Source organism: Azolla caroliniana, unplaced genomic scaffold (assembly GCF_043228905.1).
Source record: "Azolla caroliniana isolate FFs.n. ecotype wild unplaced genomic scaffold, voAzoCaro1.0.p SCAF_1, whole genome shotgun sequence".
Taxonomy (NCBI): domain Eukaryota; kingdom Viridiplantae; phylum Streptophyta; class Polypodiopsida; order Salviniales; family Salviniaceae; genus Azolla; species Azolla caroliniana.
The window spans coordinates 21645404-21669223 of record NW_028230436.1 but is presented as its reverse complement, the minus strand read 5'-3'; the positions used below and the strand labels follow the sequence as shown (position 1 = coordinate 21669223).

Sequence of the window (23820 nt, the reverse complement as noted above, 5' to 3'; positions counted from 1 at the left end):
AAAAGGTTCACATAAGTCGGGAGGTAGTCTTTGACGAATCAACATCTTGGTACAAACTTGAGCCGACCCCACCCGAACCATTTCTTGTTGACCTTGACGACATGGAGAAAAATGATCAACTAAGGTCAATACCCAAGGAGAGTTTGACCTCAACCAGATTGATTGGACCACAATGTAGAAGAGGTTGGTGTGGAAGCGTGATTAAGGACATGTCAGTAAGTCGGGAAAACATCTTGGTACGAACTTGAGCCGATTCCACCTGAACTCAAAAGGTTCACATAAGTCGGTACATAGTCTTTGACGAATCAACATCTTGGTACAAAATTGAGCCAACTCCACCCAAACCATTTCTGGTTGACCTTGACGACATAGAGAACAATGATCAACTAAGGTCAATACCCGAGGAGAGCCCGACCTGAACCAAATTGAGTGGACCACAATGTAGAAGATGTTGGTGTGGAAGTGTGATTAAGGACCTGTCCATAAGTCTGGCAAATACCTTGCTATGAACTTGAGCTGACTCTACCTGAACTCGAAAGGTTCACATAAGTCGGGACGTAGTCTTTGACAAATTAACATCTTGGTACAAACTTTAGCCGACTCCACCCGAACCATTTCCGATTGACCTTGACAGTATAGAGAACAATGATCAAAGTAAGGTCAATACCCGAGGAGAGTCCGATGTCAGCCAGATTGAGCGGACAACAATGTAGAAGAGGTTGGTATGGAAGCATGATTAAGGACTTATCAGTAAGTCGGGCAAACAACACACGTAGTGAAGAAGATGTGCACTTTGATAAGAATCAAGAAGATGAAAGTAGACAGTGACACAAAGAGAGAGAGAGAGAGAGATGTGCTCAAGAAAGACTATATTACATTAATCTTTGAACCTCATTTACAATGCTTAGTCTCTCACTTATATAGTTAGGGTAACTTAGCCCTAATTGTGAGGATGTGTTCACACTAGGATACAAGTGGGTAAAGTGGGACTTTTAGCCCAACAAACTCACCCATAAAAGTTATCACCCCCCTAAACCCTGATTACAATTTTATTCTGAAGTTACATTTTGTGTGGTTACAAGTTAGTCGGCATATGGCTAAATCAGTAGAGGTAAAGTTGGGATTTAGCCTTATTCGGCTAGTTATCCAGATCATACATTGTCTGGATCGGCTTGTCCAAGTTGATCTGATCGACTAGTTTGACTCGTCTTGCGTCCGAATCGGCTCATTCGTCTTGATCAGCTCATGTCCAATTGTGACTCTCGGCCTTTGATTCATTGTGTCCTCTATGTGCTCATTCCTGTGCTCCTCGCAAAATCTTCAATCTATCTTTGGGTTCATTTGCCCCTCAATCGTTTCCTCTTCAGTCGGTATCCTCGCTCAGTGCTACATCTTCAGCCTCTTGGCATTCCGATTCTTTTGACTTTGCCTTTTTGTCTCGTCTGATTGGGTTGATCTTCAACTTTCCTTCTACTACTGTTATTTGGGCTTTCTTCTGCTCAATAACTTGTTGTAGTCCCATCATTGTCCTCAGTGCTCCAAAGCATTGATTTGGGAGTGGCTTTGTTAGGCAATCAACGATGTTCATCTCAGTATCTATCTTCCAGACTTTGAGCTTCTTCTTTGTTACGAGATCCCATATATGATGAAACTACAACTCTTGTGTTTAGTCTTTGAATGATAGAATGGATTTCGAATGAGGTGAATTGTGCTCTAAGAGTCGCAATCGATGGTCAGTACTGGATTATTGATTCATCTTATTGTTGAGCTTCCTTCGTTACCTCCGATGTTGTTATGTACTCAACCTCTATGGTAGACAGGGCCGTGCACTCTTGTTGTTTCGACCTCCATGATATGGCACCGTTGCCATAAGTGAAAAGGTAGCCTGATGTCGACTTCCAATTATCTATATTTCCGTCATAGTCTGATTCGGTATAGCCTTCGAGTTCGGTTGGATTTGTTGATCCGAAAGTCAACTATACATCTTCGGTTCCTCTTAGATACTTGAAGATTTGCTTGACGGTCTCCCAATGCTTCCATCCTGGGTTCGACATGTATCGGCTGACATACGACATAGGCAAGGTCGGCTCGGATCGCCACCATTGCGTGCATGATACTTCCTATGGCCGAAGCGTAGGGTATATTTCCATTGAGCTTTCTCTCCTCATTTATCAATGGAGAGTCTTTGTTTGATAGTGTGATCAACATTAGTAACGAAGTTGATGTTGGCTTCACGTTCTCCATATTGAAGCACTTCAACACTTTACGAATGTCGTCGGACTAGGAGAAGCACTGCTTTAGTTCTCCGATCTTTGCTAGATTGTGCACTACAATGAGCATGTTGTAAAAGAATACGTGTGCGGAAGCGTATGTGAAACACAGAGTACACAGTTCGGAGAATGACAGTTTGGTAAAACACAGCAAATGCAAAGATGGAGATGGAGAGGGAGAGGGAAAGATAGAGAGAGAGAGAGAGAGCAGACAACTCAGTTCTATTTCAAAGTAATGACACTCTGTACATACTTCGTGCTCAGTGAGCACCTTTTATACAAGCCCTAACTATCGGGCTGACACAAGTACTGACAGTACTTGACTACTCATAAATGAGCCTACTACACTAACTCCCAAAATTATTCCTTAAGAGGAATACCATACTAACGGATTTTCAATTTATGCACCGATACGGCCACGTTATGCGTACTGTTTTATGCACCCAGTCTACGCACTGGGTTACAGACCGTGTTCCGCACCCAATGTTGAGCTTGTCACTCAACACTCCCCCTCAAGCTCCACTTGAAGTTCCACATGCTCGTCCAGATCTTCACTCCGGCTTTTCTTGGCTTCACACCTTGCTCGTGTTCCTCGACCTGTTCGATTCCACGCTCCTCGACCCTTTTGGTCGGCTAGTCTACTCATTTCGCCCTTCTCAACTCCCTTGTTGTTGCGGTGTTTCCGCCTCTTCCGTTGTCCTTTCCTCCTCTTGGCCCTCAGTCAATTCATAATATCCAAATCGAACATTTCGATTGAATCGGTCTCTTCCGATTCAATTCCACTCACATCCGAATTGGCTATCTTCAATTCGTCTTCAGTCTTTAGGCCTTTGACAATGTCAGACCACGTCTTGGTCTTGGTCTTACCTCCCCCTGATTTGGCTGTCCTCGGCTCTTCCCTATGATTACAGCCCTTGCTCTCTTCATTGGCTTCTTCAGTCGGCCCGAAATCAAATTCTTCATCCGACTCCACATCACGGTCACTTCCACCGCGATGATCACCACCACTCCTTTCACCAAAGATTTAGTTTTTAATATAGTTTTTATTCTGCTCTCTCTTTCTCTGTCTCTCCCTCTCCATCTCTGTGTTTCTACGTTTTTACCGAACTGTCATACTTCTGAACTGTGTGCTCTGTGTCTTACGCATACGCTTCCGTACACATATTCTTTTACATACTTGTATCTGAGAAGTCAACAGACAGCTAATGCAACCAGATCGCTTCCTTTGCTGCTTCCGATGCCGCAATGTACTCGGCTTCTGTGGTAGACAGAGTCGTGCACTCTTGAATTTTAGACCTCCATGATATTGCACCACCACCATAGCTGAAGATGTAGCCGAATGTCGATTTCCGATTATCTGTATTTCCAGCATTGTGGGAATCAGTATAGCCTTCAACTCGATTGAGGTTGTCAAACCGAAAGTCATCTGTGTATCTTCAGTTCCTCTTAGGTACCAAAAGATGTGCTGGACGGCCTCCCAATGCTTCCGTCCTGGGTTTGACATGTACTGGTTGACCACCCCTACGGAATAGGCTAGGTCGGGTCGGGTCGCCACCATTGCGTACATGATACTTACTACAGCCGATGTGTAGGGCATCTTTCCATTAAGCTCTCTCTCTGTCCGATAGTCGGATCGACGTCGGAAACGGTGTTGGTGCTAGCTTCACATTCTCCATGTTGAAGTGCTTCAGCACCTTCCGGTTATAGTCGAACTAGGAGAGTCGGAGGAGAGTCTTAGTCGTCCGATTTCACTCAATTCTCATGCCCAGTATATGTCGGGCTTGTCTGAGTTCCTTCATCATAAACTTGTCGTGAAGGCTCTGCTTCAACTTTCCAATCTCTACTTGATTGCTTCCTGCAATCAGCATGTCGTTGACATATAGGATCAGATAGATCCTGGACTCGTCGGCTAGTTGCCAAACATACATACATGGGTTGGAATTAGTTCTGTGGTATCCAAGTTGCCTAATGTAAGAGTCAAACTTCTGGTACCACATCCTCGGCGCTTGTTTCAAGCCATATAGACTTTTCTTTAATCGATGTATGAGGTGTCTTTCCTCCCCCGTCGCCGAGAAGCCTGCCGGTTGAGGCATGTAGATTTCTTCTTCTAGATCTCCATGTAGGAATGTCGTCTTTACGTCCATTTGCTCAAGCTCGAGATCTTCTGTCGCTACAACTCCTAGTAGGAGTCGGAGGTTAGTCATCTTGACTACTTGTGAGAATATCTGATCGTAGTCGACCCCATATTCTTGCTTGAACCCTTTCGCGACAAGCCAAGCTTTGTACTTCGGTTTTTCTTAGTCAGATACATACTTGTATCGAAATACCCATTTGCAAGGTAGCGACTTTCTTCCAGCTAATAGTTCGACCCAGTTGTCAAACAAGTCGGCTTTTGTCCGAGTCGGCAATGTCCAGAAATCAAGAAGCCGGATCGGCCGAAGTCGAAAGGGTTGAGGTCAAATCGGCTAGCCCGAAAGTGAGTCCAATTCGGAGAGCATGATGCCGAGTCAGTTATACTGGTTGCCGAATCTCAAAATGTTGATGTCGAATGTTCGAAACCATCCTGAATGTTTGACTTAATTGGACCAATTTCTCTCAATGCCCATGTGGTGCCGAAGAGACTGGAATCGATCAGTTGTGAGACACTTGGTTGTTACTAGGGCAGCTCGATCTGAGTAGAAAAGTCTAATGTAATAGTCGTAAAGTATGAGTCGTAAGTTAGTCGACTAAGTTATGGGTCAGAAATAGGATAGGTGTGAATGTGTCAGTCAAAGACTAAGTAATATAATAGTCAGAAATATAATAATAATAAATTTAATAGTCCAAAATGCCAAGTAGGAAGTTAGAACTATTTTATGTTTCTTGCCGAAAGGTAATTTTGTAGTTTCTTGAAGAGAACCTCCTATACCACCTATTTAAAGGGGTGCAAGGCATTGTAAAAAGAATTGATTTGTAAGCATATGATTTAATATATTTTTTAAATTAGATTACTTTGTATTTTCTATTATTCTGTTGTTTGAAGTGTTGTATGACTAGAGAGACAAAGAGAGTATTTATGTATATAGGCGATCATGACTTTGAGTGTGATTATGTTTACAAAGTAATATCTGTGTATGATTAGAGGTGAAGAATATCATAGAGTGATACGTAACCAGGTAGTATTAAGTAAGGAATTGTGATTTATCAAATCCATAACGCCAACCACAATCCCCTTGGTAGAACGACTTAGAGAGTAAGTTGTTCGACCTTTGTGTTTGTCAACTAGGAAGGTGATAACACAAACTTTGGCACGCCCGGTTACATCTGTTAGAAACAAAGAACAAAGGAGAATAGATGTTGCCTAGTCAACTTAGTGAAGAACATGACGAGAACTCAACGCTCCTTATGCACAACGCTCGGCCACAACCGAGCTTAGAATGATACACAGAAAAAAAAAACAGGAAACGGAAAACACGCGACACAAAAGGAGAGAAGAGGTACACAGGAAGTTTACGTGGAAAACCCCAAACTAGGGGAAAAACCACGGCAACCCACAGGCTGCAAACTATCACTAGGTTAGTATGTACAGCAGTGAGTTCACGGAGGCAACGACCTCGTGCTCACAATCTTCGCCACAGACGGTGGTTACAACAGAGGCAACGACCTCTTTCTCTCTCTCTCTCTCTCTCTGTACACTGTTGCGCGCTCTGATCTCATGCAGACAAGAAATAATAATAACAACCACGTTACTAAAAGTTTGCCCTAAGCCATATTTATACTAATATGACTTTTCGGCTATTTACAAAATATGGCCTCGATGGACTCTCAGAAACATATTTACGAATATGTCTCTTCATCCGGTTCTCACCGGGTCTGCACCATCCGGCTCTCCGTAGCCGGGTACTCCTCATCCGGATCTCACCGGGCCTGCACCATCCGGCTCTTCGTAGCCGGGTACTCCTCATCCGGTTCTCACCGGGCCTGCACCATCCAGCTCTCCGTAGCCGGGTACTCCTCATCCGGATCTCACCGGGCCTGCACCATCCGGCTCTCCGTAGCCGGGTACTCCTCATCCGGTTCTCACTGGGCCTGCACCATCCGGCTCTCCGTAGCCGAGTACTCCTCATCCGGTTCTCACCGGGTCTGCACCATCCGGAGGGACCTGTCTCCCAACAAACTCCCCCTTCACTCCGGCATGGGGTGTCTTACTAGACCGATCCTCTTCCGGCTGCATCCAGGTTGTCGAGTATCAGCACTTTGGTCAGCATATCTAACCCGTTCTCGGCCGTGTGGATCTTCGTCAGTGCGAACTCCTGGTCATCTACTCTTTCCCGAATCCAGTGATATCTTCGCTGGATATGCTTCATCCAGGAATGGTAGGCTGCATTCTTAGCAAGGTGGATGGCACTTAGACTGTCGCAATAGAGCCGGTATTCATCTTGCCGGATACCGAGCTCTCCGATGAAGTCCTTCATCCATAAGATTTCCTTGCCGGCTTCCACAGCCGCCATGTACTCCGCCTCTGTGGTTGACAACGCAACCGTCTTCTGTAGCCTCGACTGCCACGAAACAGCTCCCCCTGCATATGTCATTACATACCCGGATGTAGACCGGCTGGTAACCACATCAGCCGACATGTCCGAATCGGTGAAACCGTCAAGTTGAGGTTTTCCGGAGCCGAATCGGAGACACATATTTGAAGTGCCCTTCAAATACCGGAGTATCCATTTGACAGCGTTCCAGTGCTCCTTGTCGGGATTGCTCATAAACCGGCTCACCACTCCGATTGCGTATCCTATATCCAGTCGGGTACACACCATTGCGTACATCAAGCTCCCGACGGCATAGGCATATGGAATCTTCATCATATCCGCCTTCTCTGCTTTCGTCTTCGGGATTTGCTTACCAGATAACCTGCAGTTTGCCGGAAGTGTCGATCCGACCGGTTTCTCTTCTGACATGTTGAACCAGTGACGTACTTCTCCTGTGATAGCCATAATTGCTTCGCTGACCGGTTCCGGATAATATGCATCCCCAGCATCTGTCTTGCTGGACCCAAGTCTTTCATTGAGAAGGTCCGGTTGAGAGCCTTCTTCAGCATCCGTATTTTGACTTGGTCCCGTCCGACGATCAACGTGTCGTCCACGTACAGAAGGAGTATCAGGAAGTCGCCTCCTTCGAACTTCTTCACAAACACGCAGTGATCGGTCTGCGTCTTGTGGTACCCTTGATCGGTCATGAAGGAATCGAACTTCCGGTACCATTTTCGGGGAGCCTGCTTCAACCCGTAGAGGCTCTTCTTCAACCAACAAACCAGGTGCTCCTTCCCTTTCTCCACAAATCCTTCCGGTTGCTGCATGTAGATCTCCTCTTCGAGGTCGCCGTGAAGAAATGTCGTCTTCACGTCCAGTTGTTCTACCTCGAGGGCCAAGCTTGCCGCTATACTCACCACCGTCCGGATGGAGGTCATCTTTACTACCGGGGCAAATATCTCGTCGAAGTCCACGCCCTTCTTCTGCTGGAACCCCTTCACCACGATTCTGGCTTTGTATCTCGGGGTGTTGCCGGCATCTCCCGGTTTCAACTTGTACACCCACTTGTTTCGGAGTGCCCGCATTCCTTTCGGCAACTCCACCAATTCATACGTATGGTTCTCATGCAGGGAATCCATCTCATCCTGCATGGCACTTAACCATTTTCGGTTGTGGGTGTCTTCCTTCGCCTCTTCGAAGCTTTCCGGCTCCCCCTCATCGGTCAGTAGAACATGATCTGCATCCGGAAATCTCCGGGCGGCCCTTCTCTCTCTGAGAGGATATCTCCGTCTCTGGGTTTCGGTGACCGGCTCATCCATCTGGTCTTCATCCGAATCCGATTCGGGGTCTTGGCCGATTCCGGTTTCAGCTTCCTCTACTTCTTCTTCAGCCTGTTCGGTATCCTCACCGTAATCGGCTGGTCCCTCGAGTGCTAACCGGTCTCTTGCTGGTTGGGTCTGCTCATCGTAGAGTCGATCCTTACCGGTCGACTCGGAGTTCATTATCTTCTTCTCCGACTCCCAGTCGGAGAGCGTCTTGTTCTTCATGAAGATAATATCTGGACTCCGGAATACCTTCTTGTCGACCAGGTCCCAAACTCGGTAGCCGAACTCATCATCACCGTAACCGAGGAATATGCATGGCCGGGTCTTTGGATCTAACTTTCCTCTCTGGTCCTTAGCTACATGCACGTACACGAGACACCCGAACACCTTCAGATGCCGGTAGGATACTTCCTTACCGGTCCACACTCTCTGTGGCGTGTCTCCATCCAAGGGTACTGAGGGTGATCTATTTATCACATATGTCGCCGTCGATAGTGCCTCAGCCCAAAACTTCTTGGGAAGTTTTGCATGCGCTAGCATACTCCGGACCCTCTCCATTATGGTCCGGTTCATCCTCTCAGCCAGTCCGTTTAGTTCCGGCGTCTTCGGCACGGTAAATTCAAGCCGGGTTCCCTTCGAGCAACAGTACTCCTCGAACTGCCCCCGGTATTCTCCTTCGTTATCAGCTCGAACCGCCTTCAGCTTCCGGCCGGTTTCTCTTTCCACTCTCACGTGGAGCTCTTTGAAGACGGATAACACCTGATCCTTCGTCTTCAACGGTGTGGCCCACAACTTCCGGTTGTGGTCATCTATGAACGTCACGAAGTACTGCGCTCTGGCATGTGACTTCGTGTCTACTTGACACACATCAGTATGCACCAACTCCAGTGGTGCATTACGTCTCATCGATGGCCTTGGTCGGAAGAAGGTCCGGTTCTGCTTACCGGCCAGACAATCAGTGCACTTTTCTAAGTGCACGTTCTTCACTGGAATGAGGTGGTCGTCTGCAAGCCTCTTCATCCCCTTCTCGCTCATATGACACTGTCTCTTGTGCCACAGCTCACCGGTAGTGTCGGATGCAACGTTCACTGCTTCTGGACATAACCGGGCATTCATCAGGTACAGTGTGTTTACCTTCCAGGCCCGAGCCACAATCAGGCTCCCTTTGCTGAACTTCATGACACCGTTCCGGATGCTACCCGTGTAGCCCTCATCATCTAGCCAACCGGCTGATATCAGGTTCAGTCGAACCTCCGGAACGTGTCGGACATCCCTTAGCAACAACTTGCATCCGGTTGGTGTCGACAGCCACACATCTCCTATGCCGACAATTCGGCATGTACCTTCATTCCCCATCCGAACACAGCCGTGATCACCGGCTAAGTAGGATGAGAAGCATTTCCGGTCCGGGGTAAGGTGGAACGACGCTCTGGAGTCTATCACCCAGGTCATCTCGTCGCCGGCAAGGTTTTTCTCACTCTCCTCGGTGATGAGCATCAACTCCTCTTCACTTGCCGTGATTGCCGTCGTTCCCTTCCGGTCCAGCCCCCTCCGGTCTTTACCGTTCCAGTCTGGGGTCCGCTTCGAATCGGTACCGTCGGTTTCCTTGTCTTTACGGAAATGCCGACAGTTCTTTTGGAAGTGTCCCGTCTTGCCGCAATAGAAGCAAGTGGGCCTCCCCCTTGACTTTGACCGTGTCCCCAACTTCTCCCGGTTTTGGGGACTACGGTTTCTATGTCTTCCGCGTTCCGATTCGGTAAGGAGCGCTTTGGAGTCGGAGCTCGTATCTTTATCTTTCCGACGCGCCTCCTCATCTAGCAAGCGTGACTTTACTCTTGCTAGGGATAACCGCTTTCCTTCTGGCCCGGTGTTGCCCAAAGTGACAACCAACGTCTCCCAGCTATTTAGGAGGGAACCGAGCAGAAGTAACGCTAGTACCCCATCAGCGAGAGGTACTTCCAATGAAGTTGCCTGGTGAATCAGCCCCTAGAAGGCATTCATGTGCTCAGCCATGCTGGAGCCATCTTGGTACCGGAGTCTTACTAGCTTCCGGAATACCGAAACCTGATTAACAGCATTTTTGTTTTGAAACATTATGCCAATCTTCTCCCACAGCTCATGAGCCTTGCTCTCTTCATTGAAGTTGTTGTACAGACTCATGTCGATGAAGCACCTTATGTACGCCGTTGTCTTCATGTGCATCACCTCCCATATCGCGGCATCGATTTTGTCCGGTCTCTTGTCCCCGAACTGAACCGGCAGCCAGAGGTCTTTAACCACGAGCATGTCCCTCATCTTCGACTTCCACACTGAATAGTTGGAGCCGGTGAGCTTGAACATGCCGCCAAACGATTCGTCCATTTTCTGTGTCGTTTCGCTCTGATACCACTTGACGAGAACTCAACGCTCCTTATGCACAACGCTCGGCCACAACCGAGCTTAGAATCATACACAGAAAAAAAAAACAGGAAACGGAAAACACGCGACACAAAAGGAGAGAAGAGGTACACAGGATGTTTACATGGAAAACCCCAAACTAGGGGAAAAACCACAGCAACCCACAGGCTGCAAACTATCGCTAGGTTAGTATGTATAGTAGTGAGTTCACGGAGGCAACAACCTCGTGCTCACAATCTTCGCCACAGACGACGGTTACAACAGAGGTAACGACCTCTTTCTCTCTCTCTCTCTCTCTCTCTCTCTCTCTGTACACTGTTGCGCGCTCTGATCTCACGCAGACAAGAAATAATAATAACCACGTTACTAAAAGTTTTCCCTAAGCCATATTTATACTAATATGACTTTTCGGCTATTTACAAAATATGGCCTCGATGGACTCTCAGAAACATATTTACGAATATGTCTCTTCATCCGGTTCTCATCGGGTCTGCACCATCCGGTTCTCCGTAGCCGGGTACTCCTCATCCGGATCTCACCGGGCCTGCACCATCCGGCTCTCCGTAGCCGGGTACTCCTCATCCGGTTCTCACCGGGCCTGCACCATCCGGCTCTCCGTAGCCGGGTACTCCTCATCCGGATCTCACCGGGCCTGCACCATCTGGCTCTCCGTAGCCGAGTACTCCTCATCCGGTTCTCATCGGGCCTGCACTGACAACTAATCAACTTGGGAAGAGTTTTAGAGGAGGATAGAATGTCATACCCTTATCCCAAATACAATGATGAAGCAGATGCAGAAGCGCATGTGTGTGCTTTCCTCACAACATGGCAAGGTAACCATGTCTCACAGAGACTATCAGAAGTAGACAATGATAAATCAAAGATAGTAGAATTCAGATTGTCGCTTGAAGGGAAATCAGCTAATTGGTACTCACATCATGAAGAGGGTGAGTGTGAATCATTTAAACAACTAACTAGTAAAAAAACAAATTCAAGAAAACATATCCTTCCATTAGTTTTAAGAAGCATATCAGCTAGAAAATACAATATAGATGGAAAGGAAGTGGCTATCCTTCCCCAGCCCGTCTTGTGTAAGACAATGGCTAGCCATGAATAAAGAAGCCTTCTATCAGGATCGTAGCCAAAGACAAGTTTAGAATGAAGAAAAGAATGAGAAGTAGAAAATAAAAAAGGGATGAGGGAGAAATAAGATGTTGAAAATGTATTAGCAATGAGAACAAGGGTTACAAGAGTATGTTGAAAACTGGCGTTGAACCGGAATGGTTCATCGATACTTTGATACATGTTTATATAGCATGCTTTGGATACATGCATGTTCGCCACCTCATACGCACGCATGATCACCATTTGGCATTCAAGCAAGCATGACACTTGGTAATCATGCGTTAGCCTATGCCATGGCGATGTTTCATCATATTATATATGTTTCTTCTTGATCTAATATAAGGATTTATATTATTATATGTAATATAATGTATCCAAGTGGTTGAAGCTACACATCATCTTTGAGGAGGTCATGGGTTTGAATCTTCATTACGAGTCTTGGAGTTTTGGTATATGTTCATGACACCTTCCACAATATACAGAACCAGCATCATTGTATGAGTTGAGGATGCATATGAACATGAATTTGTCCGGTTTGAATCCATCCAAGACCATGTTTCAAAACAACTGAATCAGTCGTGGATGATGGCCACATCTTGAATGCAATATTTGAAGAACAATGATCAAGCATCCTCTATTTTCCACATTCAACGTAAAACTCAAGCATTATGGTATGGAGGTCATTTTGTATGCCTTGATCCATGATTTCAGCCTATATGAGCATGCCTTCATGTAAAGCCATGTGATCGGCACCCACCTTGAGGGATCTCAGCCCATTGAACTTTATATGCATCTGATAAACTTCCACATGTTGCATACATATCAACTAGAGTGCTTCCAATGAGCATATCCAAGTTGATACCTAGCTGAGTGATAGCAATATGGGGTTCTTTTCCTTCGTTTAAATCCTCTTGAATACAATATTTGAAGAACAATGACTCCATCCATCTCATAAGAAGAAATGGAATTCTACAACTAACTAGTAAATTTATCATGTTATTTCATCAGCAAATTCCAAAATGGGAACTTATGAGCCAATTCTATGTGGCTTACCAATATGCTCATGAAACAATTCCCCAATTCATTATTCAGTTCCAAAATTTTCAGAGGCAGTTAGCATGTCCCCCTCCTAAGGAAGATGTGAAGGTTCCTTTTTATCGGCACTCCGAGAGCCACTCTGAACCACATTAGTTGTTTTCAATTTTAAGGAACAATCTCTAGAGCAGGTGATTGACAAAGCGCTCATAATGGATAGAGCACAAATAAGTAATAGTATATCTATGACATCACTACAAAGATCATTACCAAATCAGGAGGAATTGTGATTCAGACAAGCAATTCAATGTATGACTTGCTTAATCCTGGGCATTCCACAATAGAATGTACACTACACACACAATGCCCAATTTGTCATTCGAAGGCACACACAAATGACTAGTGCGAATATAATCTCTTAAACAAGATCATGGCTCCGGTAAGGCAAATAGAGCCGCATAATGACCGAACAGGTGACAGAATCCGGTATAAACAAACCGTTTCCGGGAAGACGATGGACCAAGATATGAGGATCGATTTCGACCAAATCAAAAACAACCAGATAGTTGACCATGCATTCGTATACGTATTCGTTTGCATTCGAATGGGAAACCCCACGAATGCGAATATGTCAATCTATGGTTACAACGGAGGTACAAGTAACAATTCAGAGTGAAACCAAGCAGTCAAAATGGGAAACACAAGAAGCAATTCAAAAAGTTGCTAAAGAATGGGTGGAGGAAACAAATAAGAACAACGTCGACAAGATGCTTCAGGAAAGTAAGCAAATAACTGACAAACAAGTGAATTCGGAAATCAGACCATAAATAATAGTACAACCACCAACCGAAGATACCACATGCAAGTCTTGGCGGATTGTCGGATCACGCTACCATTGGCAAGCTTATTAAAATTAGTTTTGAGATTTACTGAAACAATAGCAGTAATAATCACAGAGGAGTCACAATTGGCTATGGTGAATTTTACTAATCCGATTAATGGACCAACGATTATGGATGAGCAGAGTCCTTCCGTAAAAGTAATCATACGAGGCTAGGAGGTACCGAACAACATCATCGACGGCATGTCAAGAGTCGATGTGATAAGCAAAAACACCTGCGATCATCTGGGAAGTGTCTCCATTTTGGCTATGAATGGCTAATACAAGTTCAATATGACCATTGGGGTTAATTCATCAATTAGAGCTATCAATTGGCAGACACTTCTTACAAATCTCAACGATTGTGCCGAAGTTTGATGCACCTGGCGCATACCCATTATTACTTGGCCGACCATGGTTAAATCATCCAACTAAAACAAGGAAAACTCTAAAAATATTGATGTGTTTCTTTACTTCACAAACTCCCACAAACTTTTCATTATTTCCCAAACATCACCATTCACAAACCAAAAGATAATTGATAAAAAGCACATGCATTGAACAACACATTATCAAATTGAACATTTATAATTGCTGTTTTGGGAGTTGGTAACGGGAAAACTATCATATGAAGAAATAAAGGACTTGAGGAACGCACAAAGAAATACATGTCAATGAAGGCATTCAGTGCAAAATAACAATAGAAAGGATGTAAAGAAAACTTGATGATCCTTTTCAAAGTGTTATCCATAGAAACACATGTAAATAACAGTATTTTGTGTAAAATGATCATTGAAAATTAAGAATTGATTACAAACAGATTTTACAATATTGTAGCTTTTCCATCTCTGATGAAAATCATTAGAACATGCCAAGTCAGGCAACATGAACACTTTCAATCAATATTTAAATAATTCAAGAGTATTTTTCAATATAAGATAAAGAATACATGTCATATAAACAATTGTTTTCTTTAATTATGTATGGCATATTAAAATTTTCAGTACAATGCCAATTTCATGTCTAGTAAAAGAATTGATTGAAACGGCAAGGGCTTGAAGCCACTAATATACATACCAAAGTTGGAAGGATCAGTTGTCTTCTATAGTGTACCATAATGAAACTTTTTAACAATTTTTCCTGTCACTCAAGTCAGTTGCGAAAAATCTATTTACATACATATATATATATACACACCACTATAAACCTGCTTTTTAAGTTCATTCTAAGGAATGAGTATTGAGAATGGTTGCTATGGTAGTTATTATTCTTTCTCTCATTACATACCCTTGCTTGTGTAGAGAGCTTTAAAAACAAAATCGAGTGATTCAGTAATATAATAAAAAATGAATATAACCTTTATACTATATTGTACACTAAAAAACTACTCTTGATTATGTTACAAAGAACCATAATCAAATCCATCGCACTTCAATGAGTAGAAAACCGAGTCTAGTCGAGGAGGGCCTTTCATTAGCAGAGCAACAGTCGCACATATTGCAGCAACCGTCACAGTCATAAGCATCAATGGCCTGTACATTCTATTATGAAACTTCAACGATCCCAATGGCACCAACCTTGCCATTGTTTTACAATCCTTGCATATCTCTGATGGTCTTCTTGTCAATGCTTCACTTGACAATAATATTGCACTTCTTATATCTTGTGATACAGTGGTCTCCACCTTAGGCAAAGATAATCCTTCACATTCCTCAGCAATTTCCCGGATGGTAATATTCACCGAAGGAGAACGCCTTCTTAATAGTTTTGCCTCTATTAATCCAATATAGCCCAAATTCCCACTATTCTTTGCATGCCATTCTGGAGTCCTTCCTTCGTTGTCATAAAAGGATTTCCATCCAACCAAGCCAACCTACAGATCACAAAAAACAAAATGTGAAAGACCTTCATCCCTAAACATGCACTTCTTGTAATTCCCTCTTCAAAAAATTCAAGATCTTTCTAATGATATAAACACTTCCTAAACTACTTGAATTTACTGTTTATAAATTATAGTTAGAATTACAATCTATAATTAGTTTTTCTCAAGCAATGCAAAAGAATTGGGAAATTTCGGTATTTTTTCGAATGTCATGGAATTCTCTGATAATTTCGTATCTTAATGGTAGAAAACCTAGAGTGATGATGATTTTACCTCATTTGGATCATTAGTCAGAATTTCAATCATCTCTTCAGCCTGACACATAGTGGCAGCAAGATGAAGGGGAGTAAATCCACATTGTCCCTTCACAACTGGTGTAAACATACCCTGAAACTTTCTTGAACGAATCACATCCGGTTTATATTGCAACAAAAACTCTACCATCAATCTGCATTTCCTTTTTACTGCTTTGTGGATAAGATTCACCTCCAAAAGCACATTAAACACCTCATCATCGTCTTCTTCTTTTTCATTACAGTTACCAATATCAAACATCAAATCCAATAGTTTCTTTACCACAGCACACCAATCTCGTCCAACTGCATAGCTTAACAAACCTTTGAAATGAAGAGGATTAATCATAATGTGACTATTATTATGAACGGATCGATCAAAGCCAGCATGATCATGTTGATTGATCACACGCGCAGTGCTCTGGAAAATCCATCCTAACTCATGTAGAAATTTCATTGTTTTGGCCTCTTTGTGTATCTGTGAGTCGCCAGATGAGATATCTTCATCGAGCTCATTCTCTAATGAACGAAGCTCTGAACAAATTTCGGTGTTCGCTACAATCACAGGAAGAATGTTTCCCAGAAGATCGCGTTCCACCTGGAATATAAATCAAAAATTCCAGTTTTAGTGAATATGACACAAATGCACAAATCAATGAGAAAATTGCATTCGGTAAACCACATTTTTTAATTTTAAAAGAACATAGAATAAATTATAAAACAAAAAACAGCCAAAAGAATAAAAATGCATAGCAAGATGCAATTGCATAACATTCTGCCATTTGTCCAAATAATAGAGTAAAATATGAAACCAATAGACAAGAAACATCGCATTCATGATCCGTGTCAAATAATCTTCTCACTATCGAGAGCAAATATACAAGAAAATATGTAAGACACAAATCTCTCTCAAATGAAGTGGAGAAGATTCTTAAATAGATCACAGTATAAATACTACAATCATAAATAGCTCCTAATAAGGATCTTCAGTTGCATAATTGTTCTGATGAAATGAGATGAACCCAAAATCAAAGAAATCTGACATAACAAGTTAAAGATTCATTGATAGGGTTAGGGCTATGACATTTAATACAATAAGAGCAATTATACAATTGGAAAACCACAGAATAATGTGAAATAAATTGTATGCTAATTCATTAGGCCATCTGAAATATTAACTACCATTGATTCTATTCCTTTACTTTCTGGTTCAAATTTAAAGCCATCTGACCATATGTAGATAGTTTTATCTCTTGGTAATACATTAGGAGGTAAGTAAAACAAAGAGATAAAACGCACATAGGACTATTCTCATGGTAAAGAAGCTCAAAATAAGACTGCTCCAAAACATATAGAGATCTATATGAGCAGGTTTAGGACTGACTGTGCTTGTTTGCAATCACGTTTTCAGAGACACATTTACATAAATCAATATGAACATACCACAACTACCATTTACTAGCATGCAATATCATTCTCGAACAATTTTCTGTGAGATCTTGAAGACAGTTCTGTCTTCTAAAGATAGACACTTGCATCTTCATTAAACTTCTTGATCCGTGTATGTTAACATTCAAATCACAATCATTTTGGGGAATGCATTTCAACGTAAGAAATGTTAGAAAAAATAGAAAATCGAAAACAATTGCTCCATAAGCTTACCTCAACAAAGAATCGGCCCAGCACATTAGGAGGGCCACCAGGAAACTGGACACTATGAAGCTGTCTTCCCCAACTTCCATCTCCCGAATGAACTGTTGAAGACTCATTTTGTTCATCTCCAAAAGCTGATGGGAGCACTTCATGTATAATGTATTTCTCGTGATACACACATAGAATCCTAACATAGACAAATGAGGAATGAGCATAAATAAGATGCACAGCAGCATTTATTTAAAATTTGAGCAGTACTGGCTTCTTAGCATATTCTTTTAAAACAACAATCCTATACATATAGCATAGACATACCGAAAACATGAATTATTTAAGTTGCATAGCTATGTTTATAAGCATTCCACAACATTTGCTTAGCATATTCATTCAAAACACCAATCATCTTTCAAATTGTACTTACTTTGTTTGTGGAGATAGATTATATCCACATACTGTCAAAGTAGTTTCCTGACCAGCTACTACGGCTATTGGGCGGACATACTTTAACAAAGGTCTTTTGTTCACCCTAGAGCATCTAATTCTTTTTACCTTACCTGTCCCCATAGGCAACAAAGTCAACCAAAAGAAAATACAATTCAACCCAATAAAATCTCTCCCCAATAGCACTCTTACCATTAACAATCAACGCCCTTTGATGCTCAACTTGCACTAAAATCCTGCCCTTTTTCCATATGTCACTAGGTGAATTTGATAATTGTACAAGCCTCCTGAGATTTCCTCGCAAATTTGCAATCAACTACATGAAGAATAAGTATGGTAGCACTAGTTATAGACAGGCCAAAAAATTTATAAAACTAACAGATGTGCACAAAAGGCAGAATTAAGGGGCGTACGTCTTTCCAAGCATGATGATGCATTGACATAAATACTGTAAGGAGTATACAACCTGGTCGCATATATTGCTCCATAAAGCAAGGAGTTACAGAAAGCCACTCTTGTAACTGTTAACCCATGAAACAAGCACATGATTAGTGAAGTTTCTAGGATGAGAAACTATCAAGAAGAAATATTATTAGAACAAAGCACATAATCAGAAAACACAGTGCCTAATCACTGTTTCGAATAATCAGGTTAGAATCAAGAAGGGGCATAAAAAGAATTCTACTTCAAAATTTGAGTGACCTGCAATCGGTGGCTTTGAGGGATATCCGATATACGCCTTGGATCGCAGAGTTTGAAAATAATGCGCCCACTCAACTCCTATCAAAAGCAGAAAAACCTTTCAGGTCAGTTGGTTGCAAAACCTTCTCTCAACCATAAGCACAAGCACTCAACATTCTAATTTGATCTCCTGGCCTTTGGGCCATTTGGACTTTTTTAAACTGTTCACATTGCCTAAGTGACCAATGTAAACACTTCCATAAAATGATGTCCCAAAGCCCCCAAAACCCTAGATTTGGGGTGAAAACTTGTATGAGCTCTATGTCTCCACAGCAGGCCTGCATCATCTCTCTCTCCCCCTCTTTCTCCCTCCCTACACCTGATTTGTCTGGGCACCCCACCTCCTTTCACTAACACAATGAGAAAGCACTAAGTTTAAGTCTGTAAGAAATTATAAACAGAAATGGGATAATAGATCTAATGCTTTGTAAATTTAAGGTTGTGGGTTCACGTCTCTTAACGTTATGTTCATCATAAAAAGTATCCATAATTTTCCGAAGAGATCATCACATCAGCAATAATTAGTGGTATTATCTGTACTAAAACGGCTTTACGAGATCATAATCACAACCCAAGGGTTGCAAACATCTATGCTCAGCTTTGTTATCGAAACATTGGAGTAAATTATTTACCTGGCCTCCTGAGCTCGAACTAGCAGCTGACTGATCTGATCCGGAATCTAAGCTATCAATGAGTTGCTGAGTTGATTCAACCATCTGTTGTTTATAGCTAGAAAGGTTTAGGCCATTTCCCATACAAGTAGAAGAATCCTCTATATTTCCATTCACTCTAAAGTCTCTATCTTCATGGAATCCGGCACCAGACACAGTAGGAAAAAAATCCCACTCTTCTGGAGATCTTATATCATTGTTATCGGGGGAGGAAACAGTATCACCTCCTTCAGTATGAAAGCCTGTATCACTCAAATATTGTTTTGTCACACCAGGTTCAGAATTATCTGTATGATCCAAGTTTCCATTCAGATCAGGCGGATGATCACCATTACTATCATTGCCTGCATCTCTAACAATATCCTCAGGACTGCTCAATGGAGGTGGGAAAAGGGAATGCATGCTATGACCATTACAATGTATTTGCTCACTGACTTGTCTCGAATGCATGTCTCCATTTACTGGGTTGATTTGTGATCCCAAGATGTTCTGGATAGCTACAGCTATGGCCTTCTGTGGGACACCCACAGATAAAGATGGCTTCACAAGAGAGTCCTTCTTGAGTCCCTCTAATACCGAGTTGCTGCTCATTCCGGAATTATCAAGATTTGCTTTTGTCTTTGACGCTGCATCGAATTCTAGATCTTAAAACTCAATACTAATGACAACAAACATACAATAACGTTTATGGATGTAAAGCTTAATCCAATCGCAACATAATGTACGATGACTTGTAGAATTAGAGCTCAAATACAGTGGAAAACTTTCTGCAATAATTTCACAAATACCGCTACTATTATTATCATTAAAACGAAATTTGTTATTACTGTTGAAATGAGATTTGCCAAATTTCTTACTGCTGAATTTTTCTAGAAACATATTTGGCATGATATATATTATTGATAAGATTGTTTTCGAAAAACTCTTACATTGAAGGTGAGAGAGTGTTGCAACTATGCTCAAAACATTGGTAGCTGATCTAGTGGCATCTGATAACAAGGTTACATTTGAAGCAACAACATCAGATTGAGGCTTCCTCCTTCGTTTGTTGTGGCCAGCCAACCTCCGCCTACAACTCCTCTTTCCTTCATCAAATTCATTTAATAGATGAAACCTACAATTCCATAAAAAGTCTACTTTTTATCCCTTCATTTTTCATTTATCTTCAAAAACAGCATTATTTCTTTATTTTCTCTCACCGGCTACATTGCTGACAGAACCTTTGCATTTTTCTTTGTACAAGAGAGTGAGGTGCTTTGGAATGCAACTCGCAAACCTTGTGCCGTCTATGATAATCCTTAGCTTGAGTTAGGTCCGCATTGCAGTCGTCCACCTGGCAAACTGGATGTTGGCTACTAGGAGAGGATGGGCGGATGCGTTTTGTATTCCTTGCAATATCATCAATGGAATCAGGGCACAATTTAAGAGAAAATGTACTAGCTTCCTCATTGCTAGATGAAATTCCATGTGTAGGACTGTCATCTGTGAAAAGGGAATGTTTTCTCCTCTCTTCTTCTGCTGCACAAAGTTCAGCATCAGTGATATCCTTCTCATTCTTGTGATCAAGTCCAAGATCTATTTGCCTCTTCCTATGAAGCAAATCCTTCCTGCAACCATTTGATAATTTCTCTTTGTATGATCCATTATCAATATCTGAATCCACCATAAAAGAAAACCCATCCCAACATTGTGATGACTTCAAAGGTGCACTGCCCTCATCTCTATCACGAGTGTCTTCTATGTTCAGTGCCTCTGTACTGGATTTCATCCGTGGATACAGCCATGACACGTTTTGAACCTTGTGCGGAAGAAAGCGGTGTTGAGAATGCTTTCCATATCCAAAATCTTCTGATACTGCAGCCACTTGAGAGCCCACATTTCTTTCCATCCCAAGGTTGTTCCGATCCAAAGCTTATCCTTTTGATGTTCGTAAGGACAAGGTTTCCTACCAAAGTTTGTTGTTTGAAACCCTCAGGGAGGAGGTTTCCGTCTAAAACTTGTCCTCTGAAATCTTCAAGGAAGAATACTACTACCACAACTTTATCCTTTGATGTCCTTACGGGGGCGTTTCCTTCCAAATCTTATCCTTTGAAATCTGTAAGAGGTTTCCGTCTATATTTTATCTTTTGCATTCTCAGGGAGAAGGATTACTACCGAATCTTGTCCTCTGAAGTCATCAATTATTATGTTTTGTTCCACGTTTTAATCTTTTGAAATCCTTAAGGAGCTCACATAATCATTTATCCTTTGAAGAGGAATACTTCCAAATTTTTATCATTTCATTTCCTTCAAGAAGAGGATTGAAAGTGCTTTAAAATCTTGTCCTTCCATGTCCATAAGGAGGATGAGGAGTACTTAATAAAGCTCACCTACATCCAGATCACAATTTTCGTGAAACTTGATTTACAATTCGTCGGGCAAAAACAGAGAATAATATGGTAAACACAATTACAATCTATAATGAGCGGAAAAAGTTTAAGTAGATGCAAAAACCTACAGAAGGAAATATAGACTAGACTAGTTATAGAATTTAGATTTAGGCAAAATAGATCAAGCAATTTCGTTCTGTTAATGAGTAGATGCAAAATGGAATCATAAGGAAAAGGCACAATAAGCTCTAGCAATAATTGAATTTTTTTAAGCAATGTACTCTTTGTCATGAGCATATGCAAAGAGCTGTAAAGATAATATTAACACAGAAACCCAATACATTAGAAAGCATTACAAAGGGAGCCAGAAGAAGGAGATTAAAAAAAACTTGGATGCAAACAAGTTAGCATGCATTAACGAAAGTTGTTGTACGAAGCAATCAATCATCAGAAGAGAAACACACTTTGTCGATAGAGAAGATGAACTTCTCTGTTCAAAATGGTAATATTCAGAAGAGAGTCAAGCCTTCAATTTCATCAACTCTGTTTCTATAAGATCCAGGCGAGAGCAAAAACATTTCTTTAAGTAAAAGAGAGATAAAGGAAGAGAAGTAGAGAGAAACATGGTCGTTGATAAGAAAATTAACGAGATACACAGAGCTATGGAGTTATCAAAAGAAGCAGAAGAAGAAGAAGAAATATGAAAATTTGCCATTTCGTCGGAAACATTATAGGGTTTCGTAGAAATTAGTGCGAGAATGCAGTAAACCTCTAAAAAGGAAAAAGAAAAAAAACAGGCACAGCAACAAACAAAAAAAAGGAAAAAAGGGAGACGACTTACTTGATGAAGAATTAGGAATCTTCTCTTCCAATATGTGTAAAAAAGCGCAGAGGATATTTTCTGTTCCTAAGGCTGATTAGGGTTAGGATTTATTGATTTCCGTCTTGTCCTGTCTCTGTTAAGGAAGATTAGCGTTAGGAGGGGGTTTCATTCTTTAGTTGGTATGTCAGTGAAAGAAAGTAAGGGGTAGTGTTTTTATATTCCTTCTGTGATGTCTGCGACTGTTCCTTTTGTGCTGCCTGTCTGTCTGTCTGTCTGTCTGTCTGACACTCTCTCTCTCTCTCTCTCTCTCTCTCTCTCTCTCTCTCTCTCTCTGTCTGTGTGTCTGTGTGTCTGTGGGAGTGAAGATGATTAGGGTTAGGGGATTGGCGAGTGTGTGACGGTGTGAAGGAAGAAGATAGATGAGGCTAACGTTGCGTGACCCTGTGTGTGTGAGGGTGTGGTGTGGGCGAAGAAAGAGAAGAGAGAAGAGAGAAGAGAGAAGAGGGGAGGATTAAGCAGTGGGAGGTTCCTTCGTCGTCTTCTGATGCAGAAAGAGAAAGAGATCGGAGAGCTTCGGAAAAGGAAAAGGAAAAGGAGAAGGAGAAGGAGAAGGAGACAGAAGAAGAAGAAGAAGAAGAAGAAGGGGGAGGGAGGGAGGGATGGGGAAAGGGGGCCCCCGCATACACACACACACACACACAATATTTCCTCTCTCTTCACTCTCACTAATTTCCCTTCCTCCTCACAAAAACAAAACAAGAAATTGACCTCTCTCTTCTTCATTGTGGAAGCCCAAATGGAATGGAAAGGCGAAGGAATGAACCGACCCATACCATCCCAACATTTGGTCTTGGTTTGGTTGGCATGCCTGCCTGCCCATGGCTTGGTTTCTGTGATGTCTGCGACTGTCTCCTCTCCTTGCTCATATTCTCTCTACATACATACATACATACATACATACATATTACATGCATGCATGCATGTTGTTATGTATGCATACATACATGCATGCAAGCATATTTGTTGCGTGCGTCCTCTCTCTCTCTCTCTCTCTCTCTCTCTCTCTCTCTCTCTCTAACGGCTGCTAATGACTCTTTTGTCGCCACTGTTGTCGTCTGCGTTGCTACCGCCGTTGTCTTCTTCTGTTGTCGTCGTCATCATCTGCCGCCATCGGTCGAGTAAACAAGAGAGTGCATCTTCTTGATAAAGTTGTGGTCGTGCGCTTGTACGTGGCACGCGAGGTCTTTTTTTTGGCGGGTTGATTATGAGTTCAAGAAGTGAATGACGTGGATGAGACATCCACCGATGCTTGGTTAAGTTTTCTGTCCTTTTCTTTTTCTTCTATCTTCTGAATTACAACCTGACTTCTAAACGAAAAGACCATAAGGAAACACACGAAGAAAC

General features: G+C 42.3%; 1 protein-coding gene across 1 annotated transcript; it reads right to left on the bottom strand.

Annotated features, from left to right (window-relative positions):
- Positions 1-14496: 14496 nt before the first annotated feature.
- LOC147869157 (squamosa promoter-binding-like protein 12) lies at positions 14497-22588 on the bottom strand. Its single transcript, XM_087326924.1, has 11 exons — positions 22435-22588; positions 20424-21593; positions 20154-20338; positions 19186-19850; positions 18515-18592; positions 18226-18333; positions 18005-18128; positions 17793-17925; positions 17381-17558; positions 15699-16316; positions 14497-15416 (listed from the first exon to the last, which is right to left on the bottom strand). The coding sequence occupies exons 2-11, from the start codon at positions 21110-21112 to the stop codon at positions 14943-14945; spliced, it is 3252 nt and encodes a 1083-aa protein (XP_087183050.1). The 5' UTR covers positions 21113-21593; positions 22435-22588; the 3' UTR covers positions 14497-14942.
- Between the last annotated feature and the right edge of the window lie 1232 nt (positions 22589-23820).

Coding starts and splice junctions, on each gene's coding strand:
- LOC147869157 (XM_087326924.1), bottom strand. CDS start 21,112: ATGGAAAGAAATGTGGGCTCTCAAGTGGCTGCAGTATCAGAAGATTTT. Junction 18,129..18,225: donor ATCATCATGCTTGGAAAGAC/GTACGCCCCTTA, acceptor TTCTTCATGTAG/TTGATTGCAAATTTGCGAGG. Junction 17,559..17,792: donor AATCTATCTCCACAAACAAA/GTAAGTACAATT, acceptor TGTCTATGTTAG/GATTCTATGTGTGTATCACG.